This window comes from Prunus dulcis, unplaced genomic scaffold (assembly GCF_902201215.1).
Source record: "Prunus dulcis unplaced genomic scaffold, ALMONDv2, whole genome shotgun sequence".
NCBI classification, from domain to species: domain Eukaryota; kingdom Viridiplantae; phylum Streptophyta; class Magnoliopsida; order Rosales; family Rosaceae; genus Prunus; species Prunus dulcis.
The window spans coordinates 8317-24634 of NW_023010249.1; the positions used below are offsets into that span (position 1 = coordinate 8317).

Below are 16318 nucleotides of genomic sequence, written 5' to 3' on the forward strand. Positions count from 1 at the left end.
TCACTCGTACAGTGCTTCACATGTTTTTGGAACATTTAAAAATAAAAAGAAGAAGATGCCTATGAGTCATATTGCACTACCCCAATGCCTGCTGTTGTGTGTCCTTCATTTCTTAGTGTATTTTGACTAATAAACAAAGTGAAAGTTGAGATGTCAATGGTGCTAAATGCGAACAATTATAGGTTTGCTTAATTTTCTGACCGACACCAACTCATCTAATTATGTTGGTGAAACGTCGACGAAGTTCCAAGTTAAAATCTCATGCTAGAAATTTTGACAGCAGAAAAGTGCTTAGTGTACGATTAATTTTTTGCATTGATGCGTTTGTGCAGGTCAGTGGTGACGTTATCACACATCACCATGTTGAAGGATTTTCTTGGAGCCGTTTGAGGCGAAAAACTGGGATGATTGCCTATAACAAAGTAGTCTGTCGACCTATGTGTGGCAACAAAGCAGATTATGGTGTTGGTTTCATTGACTATTGACATCATTTGATTTGAAGCCGTTCTTTGCATAATATGCATCAGAAGTAATTAATAGCAAATATAACAAGTAGAAAAAGGAAATAATAAAACGCCAAGGGATTCACATTTCAGTCAAAAAAAATTTATTTGTAATGGAAATAACACTGTTTTGTTATTCATAACCAATAACACAATAATACGTGAAAAAATTATCTTACAAGTTAGAGTATTTATAGTATTAAATTCGAAACTATGACACATTTCTTTCCCCCTTTTCAACTTTAATAAAAGGAAAAAAGAAATAATAAAACACAACTCCTGGACTCTTGTGTGTATACAATTTGTTGGGCCAAATTAAAAGGCCTGACTTTTTCATTTAAAAATAAAAATAAAAATTGGGTTCAATGGCCAGCAACTAGGAATTGGAACATTAATCACCCGCCAACACTCAACCGAATTGCAGAGAGCCAGTGAAAAAGTATTTCCAAACCCGTCAAAACAAACAGTCCTCAACCCTCAACTGTTCTTTTTCCTTCTTCAAATTTTCTTCAGTCTGCCCCTGTTGCTCATATTTTTCTTTGGTTGGTAGAACGAATATTCCCGCGAGCTGTTGATTTTTCACATTGAACGCGGTAGAAATTAGAAAAGTAATAACCAAAACTAATTTAATTACTAATTATTAATTTATTGGAGGAAAAATACTAAAATAAATAATTTATTAGGTTTAAAGTTGACTTGTTGACCGGAAGGAATTTGGAAATTCCGATTGTACGGTTGTGTAAATCGCATCGAATCGATTCCATAGATACGTAGTGGGCTCGAATCGGAGTTATAACGAAGAAAATACGATCAAAATACATTGAGGGGCAAAATCATAATTTTTGCAAGTCAGATTTTTAAATATGATTCTTTTCTCTATGTATCCCTCTCACTCCCTCTCTCTCCCCCACTACCAGAAACCCCTCCCCCAATTTTCTGAAACAGCCGCAAGTCTTAGAGACTTACCGATGTTGCCACCATGAACCACCGGCCACGAGACCGGACCCATTTGAATCGCTGTCCTTCCCTCGTCCTATCCCGACCAGTTTCACCCGTCGCCGACCACGGAGCTCGTCGGAAACTGGAGAAACCTCGTTGGTTTTCGTTTGATTTTTCACGGCTTCGATCTCTCTCCTCCGGCCACCAAACCGGACGTGTGAGGTATGGATTCTCACATGTTTTTCGTGCTGATGGTTGGGCAGGTTTTCATCAATTTGTAGCGTAGGTAATCCAATTTCGAACCCAAAACTTGACTGAATTCAGGGTTGAGATTCCGGCCACTTCCAGCTATTTTTTAGGGTATGTCCAAGAAGAAAAGTGTTTCCAAATGAGGTTTTACACCTACTGTAGGAAGCTTGGTCGGCCGCTTGGAGTTTTCTGGCTGTCGGAATTTAAATTATATCCAGTGACGTAGCCGTAAGGCTTAAAAACTCACCGTCGTCACCACCGTGAACCACCGGCCACGAGACCGAACCCATTTGAACCGTCGTCCTTCCCTTGTCCTATCTCGACCAGTTTCACCCGTCGCCGACCAAGGAGCTTGCCGGAAACTGGAGAAAACTCGCCAATTTCGTTCGATTTTTCACGGCTTCGATCTTTCTCCTCCGGCCACCAAACCGGACGTGCAAGGTATGGATTCTCACCTGTTTTTCGTGCTCTAGCTGATGGTTGGGTAGATTTTCATCAATTTGTAGCGTAGGTAATCCAATTTTGATCCCAAAACTCGGTCAGATTTTGGGTTGAGATTCCGGCCATTTTTCAGGGTATGTCCAGGAACAAAAGTGATTCTAAATGAGGTTTTACACCTAGGGTAGGAAGCTTGGCCGACGGTTTGGAGTTTTTCGGACACCGAAATTTAAAGTATATCCCGTGACGTAGCCGCAAGGATTAGAGACTCACTGGTGTCGCCATCGTGAACCATCGGCCACGAGACCGGACCCAATTGAATTGTCGTCCTTCCCCCATCCTGTCCCAACCAGTTTCACCCATCGCCGAACACGGAGCTCGCCGAAAACTGGAGAAAACTCGTCGATTTTCTTTCGATTTTTCACCTCTTTGTTCTCTCTCCTCCGGCCACCAAACCTGAAGTGCAAGGTATGGATTATCACCCTTTTTTGGTTCTCTAGCTGATGGTTGGGTAGTTTTTCATCAATTTGTAGTGTAGGTAATCCAATTTCGAACCCAAAACTAGACTGGATCTCAAGTTAAGATTCCGGCCACTTTCGGCCATTTTTCGGGGTATGTCCAAGAACAAATGTGTTTCCAAATGAGGTTTTACACCTAGGGTAGGAAGCTTGGCTAGCGATTTGGAGTTTTCGGCCCGCCAAAATTCAAAGTAGATCCCGTGACGCAGCTGCAAGGCTTAGAGACTCATCGCCGTCGCCACTGTGAACCACTGGCCATGAGACCGAACCCATTTGAATCACCGTCTTTCCCCCGTCCTGTCCCGACCAGTTTCACCCATCCTGTCCCGACCAATTTCACCCGTTGCAGACCACGGAGCTCGCTGGAAACTGGAGAAAACTCGTAGTAATAAGTTGGTTGATTTCCAATTGGTTGAGTTTCACTGCATTTTATGACATTCTTGTATAAATCCATGTATGAATGTATGATGGTTTCTCTGTTTGTTTGAGTTTTTTTGTTAAATTATTAAGTGAAATTTTTTTTTGGTCAACAGCGGCCATAAAAAGGGAAAAATTACCCCTCAAAACCCTAATTCGGCGACTCAGCTGCAATAGCCCAAGTAACAGTGATTGAACCACTCCCTTGCTTTGGTTGCTTGTGTCCATATGGCAGATTTAGGTGGAAATGCAGAACTTGGAGAAGGTATGTTTAATACTGTTTGGATTTTTTTTAATCTGTTTCCATTGTATACACTGTAAGTTTGTGACATTGTTCTTCTGCATTTCTAGTTTGCAACTTCTTCCGGAAGCCAATAAAGAAGCAAAACATTAGAAAGCGAAGGGTCGATGAAGATGAGGAGGATGACGGCTCAAAATCTGGGGGCACATTATTACCAAGTCAAAGAAAAGCCTCAAAGCTCAATGGCAAGCTGTATTTTTCTAGTGGACCTACTACGAGCTCTACTCCTGGTAGTAGTGCAATCTTTGAGTTCAAGTCTTCAAAAGAAATCCAAGTTGAACATGATAGTAGAGCAACTGCGACTTTGGAGACTGAGACTGACTTCTCTAGAGATGCTCGAGCACTTCGTGAGAGAGTTCTTAAGTAGGGAGAGGAAGCTTTGAAGGGGAAGAGCAAAGACACTGAGAACGACAAGTTGTATTAAGGGATCCATGGATATACACAAAATAAGTTATGAATAAGAGGGTTAATTGTTTTATTAGTCTATGAACTTAAACCCGATTTGAATTTGCATCTCTCAATTTCCAAAATCATTCCCGTGGTCATTTAACTTCACTTTCGTAAAGACAAATGGTCATGCCGTCAATTTTTTTAAAATGTTCTATTAAATGCAGGGCCAAATTATATTTTTTTATTAAAACAAAAAATAAAAGAATAAAAAATTATATCTTTAAAATAACAATAAAAGAAAACCAAATAAAAAACCACCAAAAAAAAAAAGTTTTGGGGGAGTAGAAATCGGGATAGAAGGGGAGGGAGAGAGTTTAATTTTAATTTTTTAGTTTTAAAATTTTTTATTCACTTTTTAATCAATTTAATACAAAATACCATTTTTCCCCTGCATTTAATCGAAAAGTTAACAAAATTGACGAAGGGACCATTTGTCCTAACGAAATTGAAGTTGAAGGACTACAAAAACAATTTTAATAAATGAGGGACTCAAATGCAAATCAGGCCTAAGTTCAGGGACTAATAAAAAGATTAACCCTAAATAATAAATAGAAAGGAGTTATGGATAATAATAAATAAAAAGGAAATAAATCGAACTCATCTTTTCATGAATTGACGACCGTTATGGGATGAGAATATTGGTTAAATTAATTAATTATATAACTCTACATACTCAGGATTAAACCCATATATGCAAGAAAATTAAATGCAGTATAGGCTAACAATTCTATAAATTGATGAGAAATGTGGTTTTGCATTTGAAATTGACCTTATTTCACTTGTTTTTGGCCCAGAATGAGCGAATTTTTCGTCATTGGAATTGGCATTTTAGTCTACTTGTTACTCCAATGTGAAGCATGTTATACATTGAGGGGTAGGACTCGTTAATGGGCCAGGCTAGCCCGGCCTGTTGCGTCTACCCAAGTGCAAGTAGTCACACGTAGTAATAATCTTGGAAGTCCAAGTATCGTATCCTCAAGGAGCAGGTAGGCAAATATCTGCACACAAAGAAATAATTAAACGTACCACAATAAAAGTGACAAGCAAAATGGAAAAGTAATTTGATTTGATTGTTGTGGAAATTAAGTCTAAAAATGAAATATCAATAATGGAAATGCTAAGGTATCAAGGTTCAATTCTTTAAACAAAGTATGTTTCATGCTCTTTAATCCAAATTATAATTCGATTAAAATCATCATTCAGAAACCTTAACCGGAAGATAAAGAAATTAAAACCAATTTAATTTTTCAATGTTATCTTTTATTAATGATTGTTCAGAAAATGGAATTGCTTAATATCTACTCTTTTAATTTAAAAGCATGCTAATCAATTCTTAACAATGAGAAAAATATAATTGAACTCATGAAAAGATAATAGCACTTAACATCAATCAAAATAAAAGGACATGAAAATATTGAACAACCAAAAATAAAAGAATTTAGCAATTCGTACCATATATTGGATTAAAGAACAATTCACAAACTTACTCAAAGAACATTAAAGAACAATTCACAAACTTACTCAAAGAACATTCCCTTTAGCCTTAACTAGAGTTCTAGCAACTCATTACAAAGGAAAACATAAACTAAATTTTGAATGAAATGGATAAAAAAATATGTCGTAGGGGTGCCCTTGCCAAATAAGTTGATGGGTGATTTATAGTAGTCAATGAGGTGATTGGGAAGTTAATACCTTCGTGGTGGGTGATGAAGGGTTTAATTGAGGGACTAATTGGATTAAACATGTGTTGATGGTGGAGAGTTAGTGGAAAAGAAATAACGGTGAGGTAAGCGGGCGTTAAATGGCTATGAATGACATGAAATAGGCTCTTTAGCTTCAACGGTTTTGTCTTCTCTTCTCCCTTTTTACTTCTCTTTATAATCACAATAATCCGACAATCAATTCTTCAATAAAATCCACCAGTAATTCTCTTCACACTTAGCTTGAACTTGGACAAATGTATGTCTTCATCTTTTGGCTTTACAACTTACTACAGAAAATAAATTCACCTAATAAGTTCACCAAATTAATATAGAAAATTCATAAATCTGGTTGGTGAGAATAAAATGTAACAACAAGTAAAATTATATTTATTAAGCCAAAATTATATCATAAAATTACAAATATGTAATTTGAGACTCTCATCACGGCCCAAATTTAATGGGCTTGGGTTGGATCGGGCCGAGCTTTAAAAAAGAGAGAGAAAATACCGGGCTGGGTCGGGTTGATTTTTTTTTTAAAAAATTCAAAGCCCAAGCCCGATGGGCCCGACCCATGGTCCGGGTTTGAGAAAGCCCATCTCGTCGGGCTGGGCTAAGCCCAACGTGCCGGGCCTAAACGGGCTTACTTCATGAAAAAAAAAAAATCATAAACTTAATCATAAAGGCATTTTAGCCAAATTTGAGATTAAACTCACTTAATTCCAATATTTTCACATCAAACTAAATTCATAAAACACCCAATAAAGTCACACAAATTAATAAGATTTTCCACAAAAATAATAAAATAAAGTATTATTTTTGAGTTTATTATATAATTAGACCATAATACGTTTTAAAAAATAATTAAAAAAATAAGTATCAAAATTGTATTTTTATTTTTAAGGATGGTATGAAGAAATATGCAAATATTTGGTTATGTTGTGAGATCCCACATCGACCAAACGGAGAGTGGGTGATGTGCCTTATATGGCACACCTCGCATCCATCTAGTAGGAGGCCTCTTGGGAGCTCACTGGCTTTGGGTTCGTAGGAACTCCAAAGTTAAGCGAGTTGGAGGCTAGAGCAATCCCAGGATGGGTGACCATCCTTGGAAGTTGCTCTGTGAGCTCCCAGGAACAAATCCGTGAGGGGGGGCGTCGGCCCAGCCCAGAGCGGACAATATCTTGCTAGGTGGAGTTGGGCCAGTCCGCTGCGTCACTCTGACTTAGGAGGCCTTTTGGGAGCTCACTGGCTTCGGGTTCGTAGGAACTCCGAAGTTAAGCGAGTTGGAGGCTGGAGCAATCCCAGGATGGGTGAACACCCTGGGAAGTTGCTTCGTGAGCTCCCAGAAACAAAACCGTGCGGGCTGGTGAGAATGTAGCCAGGCCCAAAGCGGACAATATCCTGCTACGGCGGAGCCGGTCCGGGGTGTGACATATGTGTTCAAGAAAAACATGATTATATTGGGTGGTACGATTATGTTTCGTGATATGATTATATTTGGTGATGTGATATGTTGTTCATTTTATTTTTATATATATAATTGTTGATTTAATAATTGACACAAATTAATGTGCTAATCATCCAATTATAAACTAGGAATGAGTAAAGAAAAGTAAATGAAATTAAAAAAATTATATATGTGATTTAAGTGATACAATCCTAAACTTAAACTCTTATTTATATATATATATATATATATATGCGGGCCTAACGGATCGGGCTTTTGTGGGCAGGTCAGGCCAAACTTTCTTGGGCTTAATCGGGCAAGGTCGGGCTGGGCTTCATACACCCAAGCCCAAGCCTAGCCCAACCCAAGGCAGGCCGGGGCATCTCAAAGCCCATAACGGGCTGGGCCGGGCTAGCCTCCATCGGCCCATGAGTCCGCGGGCCAAATGATGAGGCCTAATCAGAAGTAATTAATAGCAAATATAACAAGTAGAAAAAAGAAACAATAAAACGTCAAGGGATCCGCATTTCATTAAAAAAAAAAACTTATATAATGAAAATAACGCTGATTTGCTATTATTGACTAATAACACGTGAAAAAATTATCATATATGTTGAAGTATTTGTGATTTTAAATTCGAACCTATGACACATTCCTTTCTCCCTTTCAAACTTTGATAAAAGGAAAAAGAAAAAATAAAACACAACTCGGGCCTTATGTGTATACAATTTGTTCGGCCGAATTAAAAGCCCTGACTTTTTCATTTGTAAAAATAAAATAAAAATTGGGTTCGATGGCCAACAAGTGGGCCATACTATCCGTCTGGCCCAACCTTGTATTCGGTCATACGGCATTATACTGCTGCCCATTAATTGTAACATGACCCGACCCAGTCTCTAGATCCCATCTAGGGGTGGGCATAAAAACCGATAAACCGATTAAACCGACCGAACCAAACCAAACCAAACCGAAAAATAAGATTTTTTTTACCAAACCGAAAAAGTCAACGCTGGACCTGATGTAATAACCCAAACCAAAATATCTAAAAAGAAAGAAAATATCTAAAAAGTAAGGAAAATATCTTCTAGCGAAAAGACTATTTTGCCCTCGCATTATTTAATAGGGGGAAAATTGACTTTTTGATCGAGAAAGAATTTGGGAATGCCGTTTGCGCCATTGCGTAGAGCGCGGCGAAACGAGTTCGTAGACACGGAGTAGACCCGAATCGGAGCCATAACGAAGAAGATATGGTCTAAAAACTGCGAAGGGCAAAATGGTAATTTGGCCAAAAAGTCAGATTTTTATCTCTCTCTCTTCTCCCCCGTCACTTTCTCTCTCTTCCCTCTCTCTCTCCCTCGCGTCGCACCCAGCCGTGCGCCCGTTCGACTTCCAGGCGACGGCCCGGCCACCACAGGCCGAGCCAATCTCCGCCGTGGGTACCATCGGGTCCGCCTCCGTCTCGCCGTCAAGACCTGACCGACCTCCACCCCGGGGCCGCCCTGAGCTGGCCGGAAAACCATGTTTTGACGGAGGTTCGTCCGAAGCCATCCGAACTTCTAGCTCGAAATTCTCCTTTGTTTCTCCACCAAATCGATCGAGTAAGGTATGGTTTCTCAGCTATTTTTTGTGTCTAACTGATGGGTATATGGGTTTCGATCGATTTTAGCTCTAAGGGGTTCGATTTTCGACTTGAAGTTTGGCCGAAACTTCGGCCGCTCGGAACTACTGTTTCGGGTCACTTTTTGGGGTATGTCCAAGAACAAAAGTGACTCCAAATGGGGTGTTTTACCTAGAGTAGGAGTTTGGAGTCTTGGTTCTGAGATTTTTTCGGCCACCCGAAATCGCTTAAGATACCCAAATCTGACATCGCGTGCTGGGACGCGTGGGTGAGGGTGGTGAAGTAATTCTGTATATTTTTGTGATCCTCGTATCGTCACGAGCGCGTGGGATTTCGCGGATCTCGATTCGGAGTCCGTTTGAGCCCCGAACGGATTTTCCATATCGCGCGATCCGTGGGTGCAGTGTCGTCAAATAATCGGATCGCGCTGAATTTCGGATATGTCGGTCTACATGATGTCAGGATCGTGTAGGATTCGACGGATTGCGAATCGGAGTCCTGGATACTCCGGAATCGCGAACCCTGGGGCTAGGGTTTGGATTTTAAGCGATAACGCGATTTTGGCTAATCCGACCGTCCGTTTCGGACCAAAATCGCAGAAAATGGTTCCTTCTCTGTAAGGAACCTTCAGAGGAGCCCAGATTGGCCATCGGAGACCTTGGACCCACGGGGTCCCGGATCGGCCGATCTGGCAGCTTACCGCTTATTGAGGTTTCGTGTCTCTTAAGGCCGGTCTAACTGTCCAAAAAGCTAAGGTGGGCATAGGAGTAACCTGAAACGAGTGCACGTATTTCTAGGAGCAGGAGGCAGGGTGTTTAGTTGAAATTGTTTTTATTCAGCAGTTTAATAATTAAATCTTTATGGGTAATCAGGCACCAGGAGCCCGACAGGATTGCAAAAGAGACCTTCGAAGGGTCAAAGTAGCTCGGACCATCTGTGAGTGGACTTTCTTTCATGAATTATTTTATATAAATGAGTTATATAGAGGGTTTCCATAAATAAGATTTTATAAGTGATTTTATATTGATTTTATATAAAAGAGTTTTTATAAACGAGTTTATTTGACTAAATTCCTTATTTGTTCTTGAGTAAGCTTTATTGTGTTTTCAAGCATGATTAATACAGAAATATTTCTATAAGTTGTGTGCTGCTTACTTTTACATGCTTAAGAGTTATAGAAAACAGATTTTGAGGCTTATGAAGAAATAGCAGCACAACTTGAGATTTCAGTTGTTATTCAGATTTTTCTAAAGGATTTTATTTTAAAACCACCTCGTACCCATTGATTTTTGGTGATTACCCAGAGTTGGACCGATGTCTACGGACATCCAGTCCGATTTCAGTTTATGTCAGTGCACTTGACTTTACCTCACGAGTTACGGGGACGCTCGGACCGTGAGTGCCAGGATTTGCGGCTCGGCAGACTTGGTGTCCCGAGACCTGCCAGGATTGCGGCTCGGCTGACTTTATGTCCCCCAGACCTGCCAGGATTGCGGATCAGGCTGACTACGGTCCCCTGCATCCTGCCAGAGCGACTCGAGCTAACTTGGTGTCATCGAGGAATCGGTCGGCGGGACAGGCTGATCATAGTTCCCTGATTTCGCCAGTTTGCGGCTCGGGTGGTCTGCGTGGCGCCCGAGACCTGCCAGGGAATTGATGGATAAGACAGGGGTACAATTAGGTGGTAATTTTAAAGAATTTTAAGCTCTTTTATACAGTTATGACTTTCAGCTATTTTATACTAGCTGCTCTGATTTTTCAGGCCTTTATACATTTATATAGTCTTGTTCAGTTATACAAGGTTTGAGTACAGTGCTTTTATACAAGTTTGATTTCAGTGTTTTATACAAGCTTTGATTTCAGAGCTTTTGAATAAAATTTATCGAGCTTGATTATGATTTACATGGAATGCTTTGAGTTTAGTAGGCTTTAAATGAAATGTACGTATTCAGTTTATTTAACGATTTTTATAGTGGGGGTTATTATGATTGTTAAACTGTTTTCAAGAATTCTCATGTTTGGTCCTCTCACATCTTCAAACTGTTTTCACCCCCAGGCCGTAGAAGTACGCGGGATCCACCACCGGGCCAATCATAGCTTCCGCGCCAAGGTAGAGTTTTGTAGAAAATCCTTGAAACCTTAAAAACTTTAGAGTATGCTCTGATGTCTAGTATTAGTGGAAGAATGGAGTTGAGATCTGCTACTTGCGTTATTCTGGCTGTTGGGATGGTTGTACTGATTGTTTAACAGGTGAAAATTTTTGGGATTGGTCAAAATACAGGGGAGACTCTGCCGAAATTTCGGCAGAAGTCTAAGGGAATTTTAAAGAAAATTTGAAGCAAGAAGGGCAAAAAGGTCTTTTGTGCCCGACATTCGCCAGGTGTCGAACACGCACTGGACTTGGCTCGAATTCCAAAGCGAAAATTGGGTCGGGTCCTGTCAATTTGGTATTAGAGCATAGGTTTTACTTCCTGTAGACTTCGCACTCTGTGCATCCTCGTTCTCTTCTCAAGTTGGGCCTAAATGGTGGTGGTATCCGTAGGAAAATTAGATAGTTATCCCGACGTAAGGGGATGAAACTTCCAAGTCAGACAGGAGCTGCACCGGTATCTGAACCGGCAGAGTAATCTTTTGTAAGAGGTTTGTAAGGAGCCGTACCTACTGTACCTAGTAGGCAGGGAGATCCTAACACTCAGTAGACTCTGGAGATGTTAGCTGAGGCTATAGTCAGCCAGAGATCCATCCGCGAGATAGGTGGATCAAGTAAACAGGAGTAAGAGCTATAAATTGGAATAATAATGGTATCTAGTAGTAAAAGAGGATTGAGTTGAAGGAATATAGCAGGTCATAGAGATCCTGGTTGTTCCACAGGAGAATAAAGTTTTGGGTAGGATTTGGTTAAGAAGTGATGTTAAAATCCTCTGACTCGTACGGAGTAAGCATTTTGGGAGCAGAATATGATAGTCAATCTTATTTATATCGCGCGCTCTCTCTGTCGCGCGCTCTCTCTGTCTCTCTGTCTCTCTCTCAACTCGTCTCTCTCTCTCTCTCTCTCTCTCTCTCTCTCTCTCTCTCTCTCTCTCTCTCTCTCTCTCTCTCTTAGTCACATCTTTAAGTCTCTTAGAGACGCGAGGCTCATTCTCTTTCTCCAAACCTAACCAAACATCAATCCAATATCATTGGTTTTTGGAGCGAATACTTGTAAATTTTGGAGGGCTCTGGTTCATTCTAAGGTAATTTGTATGTATTTGGTTTGGATTCTTAGTTGTTTTCATTTTCCCTAATTTAGTAGATTATTAGGGTTTCGAAATTTTGGTATTCTGTTGAAATTAACGCAATTTTTTCTTAATTTTGCAGTTGTTGTGCTTAGTCTCTGTGGGTTTGGATTAATATGCAAAATTGAAGGTATAAATATTTCTATCTCAATCTCTGTGTGTGGCTTAAAAGGAATGGGAGAATTAGAATTATATATTTTTAAATCATCAGCTCCACATGGCTTTACTTTAGATCTATGGATTTTTGGTATTTTCTTTCTTTATGTGAATATGATCTGACCTTCAATTTTAATCTTCCTGTGTTCTGTTTGTTCTGCAGATTGTTGCGTTGCAGCTTTCTGGTAAGCACTCTTATACTATGACATTTTCATGTCAATGATTTCATTGTATACTCTGTTCAATTTTTCTGTACTCAATGTTGTGAATTATCTAATTTGTTCTTTGTAACATGATCACAGTGGTCCGAATTGCCCCGAATTGTGTCTTTGCACTGAGGTATCGTATTAATATAATTGATTTCGATGTGATAAAATTTATGAATAAATTAGCAATGTGGTTTTCATCAATTTGAAAGATGAAATTCAGGCTTAGCTTTGCCCTTCTGCACTCTATTACTACATTTTCCTAGACGTAGACATACATGGAATTTAGTTTTGTTTATGTTTGGATGCTTTCTTTATTGTTTTCAGATTTAATTTCTGATTTTTTTATCTGTGTATTTTAGGTTCGATTGTTAGCCTTGAATCTGTTTCAATTTATTTAATTGAGTTGTCTTGAATCTGTATTTTTGGCATGAATCTACTTAACTTGTTGTTGATTAAATGCATTCATTCTTTTATTTTTTTTCTCCCTTTTTTCCTTATGTAGCATGTTTGTGTTAGTATCTTATTGATGAATGAATGCTAATATTTGGGTTAATTAGTTTTTTTATTGAATAATTATTTATTGATTGAATAACTGGTCTATATTTGTTTTTCAAAGGTTTAGATTCTGTCATTTTGTGCTGAACTAATCATTTCCTGCTCTGATATTCTATAGTTGTGATATTTGATCAGGATGCAGGTTTGACACTTTGTCGAATTGGAACAATGATGATGGAGAAGCCATGGGAGCTTCTGGTGATTGTGAAATTTAATTTGATAGTTTAGATACTTTTTAAAAAAAAAAAAAAAACAGGTTATAGTTGAATTTACATAATTTGGGCAAGGAAAACCTTTAATTGATGGGCTGCTTGAAAAACTGGTATTGTTAAAAAAATAAACAATATTGGGATCTTTTCACATTGGACGCGGCAGAAATTAGAAAACCCTTTCCTCCCTTCTTCTACATCAACAAAGGTATGTTTCTCTGTCTCTATTTTGGTTTATTTTGTGATTTTATTGTTGGGTTACTTGGATTTGGGGAAATTGGTTTAGGGTTCTTATCAGTTCTTGTTTTGCAAAGTGGTTGAAGAAATTTTCTATCCACGTAAATTCAAAATTTTCATTTTGTGAAATACCCAACCTCTTCTTCTCGGCAGGGGCTAGGTTTTTTCACACTGGTTTCAGTGGCATCACGAGGAAGAAGGATACAGAAGAAGAAGAAGAAGAACCTAACTTTGTTCTCGACTGCATATGCTCCAGGAGGTATATTTCTTTTTTAAAAATTGATCTCTATTAGATTAGTGAAATTAGTTTCTGGTTTTAGGTGTATTGGTAGATGGAATTCTTTTATGACAGTGCATGTTAAACTTTATTTATTGGTAGTTTGTTTATGTTTTTGTTCATGAGTGCTGCTAAACGAACCTTAAAATTAATTGAGTACACCCTCTAATCTAAGTTAACCTTAATATTTTAATCAAAATATAAAATTAACTAAGTACACCCTATTTAACTACCAAAAATAGCCATGTTACAACACTTTAATACCAATCCTAAACCAGGTTTCTATTTTTATATGAATTTGTGCCATCTTTTCAGATTTTGGGTTTCATCAAAATCTTTAATTTCGTAATACCAATCCTAAACTAAACTAATACTCGCTGCGTTATTCGTGAGCACCAAGCAATACGAAAACTTTTCTACGTTTGATAAGGGTTGAATATAGTGAGTAAGGTGTATGATAGGATTTTTAGTACCTGTGCAAACAGGGTTAAAATCACATAAAAGACTTGCAAGAATACAAGGCTATTGTAGTATAGATGCTCATGCAAGGTCGTTTTCCTCAAGGACTAATTAGCAATTTAAGTAAAAACAAATTCCAAATGACTACTTAAAATAAAAGGTCAAGAAAGATGATTATGAATTTGGTTGATTCTAAAAACAAATATTAAAACAAGAACAAATATGATTGAAGGAAAGAGTTTTGAATATCAATTTATAAAAGCACTAGGGTTTCACCATCACCTAGCAATCCTATGAACTTTTACCAATTACTTATGATTTGCACATGCCACTTTGAAGGTTAGGTTTTCCTAATGTATATTCTACTTGGAACCTCCAACACAGAACGTATATCCAACATGCAACCCGTCCGGACGTTCGGATCAAATCTGAACATGAAAGACTCATTAAGTTTTATGAAAACCCTTTGAAAAACCATGCAACCCTTAAGACGTGGTGTTCATCTTAAGTGAAATTACAATTATTAATCACAAGAAGCTAGCATCAATTTCAGGGAACCTTCCGACCAAAATTGCATCCAATTACTTTTCTAAAGATCCTAATGGTGATCAGGCATTAAGACAATTAGATAGTTTAAAACAGTGATTAACAATTCAAGTAGGCATGCACTCATCATAAGCAATTAAATAAAAATCACATATTCATGCTAAGGTTCAAGGCTTCACCCTAGCAAAAGAAATTTAGTTATGCATACTCATAATTGAAATCCAAGAAAATATCATTAAGAAGAAAAGAACGAAAACACCTGAAAGTTGTGAAAACCCAAAACCCTAGCAATTGCTCTCCACAATGCAAAGTTCAAAAGTGAAAAAGAAGTCCTTAATTCCTTGTGAGAAAGAGCTTAAATACCCCTTAAAACCTAGCTGCCAATGTACAGCTTTTCCATCCCCACAAGGAAACTAATTAAAATAAAATAAAACTAGGAAATAAAGTCCAAATTGGAATAGGAGAATCTGCCCAAAATCTGCCCAGCCACGTTTTTGCCCCAAATCTCCTCCAAATCTGGCCCAAGATAGCTTGTTTTAAAGATAAAAATGTTCTGAACACTTCTCTAGAAGGCCACGAACCCATCCGAGGTCATCTTGTGCTCCAAAAACGCAATAAAAGCCCAACACGTCACTATTCCAGCACCGTGCACTGCTCCTTTATTTTATTGCCAGAAAATAACCGCTTGGAAGAAAACTCTGAAATTTTGATACGATCAAGCTAAGTGACTCAAGAACGTCCTCCAACTGGAATTACTCCAAAATTCCTCCATTTGATTATGTTTTGCTCCAGAGAGAGTCGAAAGTCCTATATTGGAAATATAATTCAAAGTATCAAAATTCTTCCAAAATATTAACCAAAATATACTAAGAATGAGGTTAAATATATAATATAAAATATGTCCATCAAAATACCCCCAAACTTAGCTTTTGCTTGTCCTCAAGCGAAACAAGACTCAAACAAAAATAAAAACTTAACAGATTAGACATCTGGCTAACACTTAACCAGGACAAAATTTCCACCTTCAAGTTGCAATCCATAGAAAATTTTAAAAACTAGAACATCCTTTCCATAGATCCAAGTAATCCCACCACAAAGTCTAAGCTATTTAGACTCAATTAGAAAAGAATTCACAAACTTCTTTCGGTGTAAAGTGAACCATTATGGTTATGGAGACTCGACTAAAACCCTTAACTCTCATCCCTTTTATTCATACTTCACACACTCCACACTTTTTTTTTTCTTTCCTTTTTTTTTTAATTTTGTTTTTGTTTTTGTTTTGTTTTGTTTTTTTTGTTTTTTGTTTTTGTTTTTTTTTTTTGTTGTTGTTATAGTAATAGTAGTGGTTGTGCAATGTTGGTTCCCTTAAGCTTTCGATCCAACCGCGTAGCGAGCTTTAGGTCAATGTCTCCCAAACCACTCAGGTTTTAGGGCACTAGGTGTAGAACACCCCTAAGGACTTATTAACTCAAGCTGAAAAGGCTACGAAACCAACTAACCACCCTGCCTCATGCCAAAACTCTATCGTTTGTCTCGAGAATCACTGCTGATTAGGCAGGACTGGCCCGGTTACTAGCAAAGCTTCGGGTGAGGCAATTATTACTTTATAACACATACTAACTTTATTTAAATTGAACAGAAATTAAAACACACTTGGACAAAAAGTAAGTATTCCAATCTCACTCCCCAAAAACCATGTTGATGTGATGTGCAAATTTCAAAGTATAATTCATGAATTAGTGTCTAAGCAACAATAAATAGAAAAGACTCTATTGTGGGATTGATCTTCACCATGTCCATTTGTTCTAACGT

At 38.3% G+C, this 16318-nt stretch overlaps 2 protein-coding genes and 1 long non-coding RNA gene across 3 annotated transcripts in view; all 3 read left to right on the plus strand.

Moving 5' to 3' along the window:
• Positions 1-3292: 3292 nt before the first annotated feature.
• Positions 3293-3732, plus strand: LOC117613281 (zinc finger CCCH domain-containing protein 1-like). The gene is made up of 2 exons (XM_034341895.1): positions 3293-3329; positions 3416-3732. The coding sequence occupies exons 1-2, from the start codon at positions 3293-3295 to the stop codon at positions 3730-3732; spliced, it is 354 nt and encodes a 117-aa protein (XP_034197786.1).
• A 7888-nt stretch (positions 3733-11620) lies between these two features.
• On the plus strand, positions 11621-12971 carry LOC117613282. Its single transcript, XR_004583702.1, has 3 exons — positions 11621-11816; positions 12178-12199; positions 12914-12971. It is a non-coding gene; the product is annotated as an uncharacterized LOC117613282 (long non-coding RNA).
• A 157-nt stretch (positions 12972-13128) lies between these two features.
• Positions 13129-16318, plus strand: part of LOC117613283 (zinc finger CCCH domain-containing protein 1-like) — a 6363-nt gene continuing 3173 nt past the window's right edge. The window contains exons 1-2 of the mRNA XM_034341897.1: positions 13129-13195; positions 13378-13483. The gene's annotated coding sequence lies outside the window, so the exon portion shown is untranslated. The remainder of the gene's footprint in view (positions 13196-13377; positions 13484-16318) is intronic.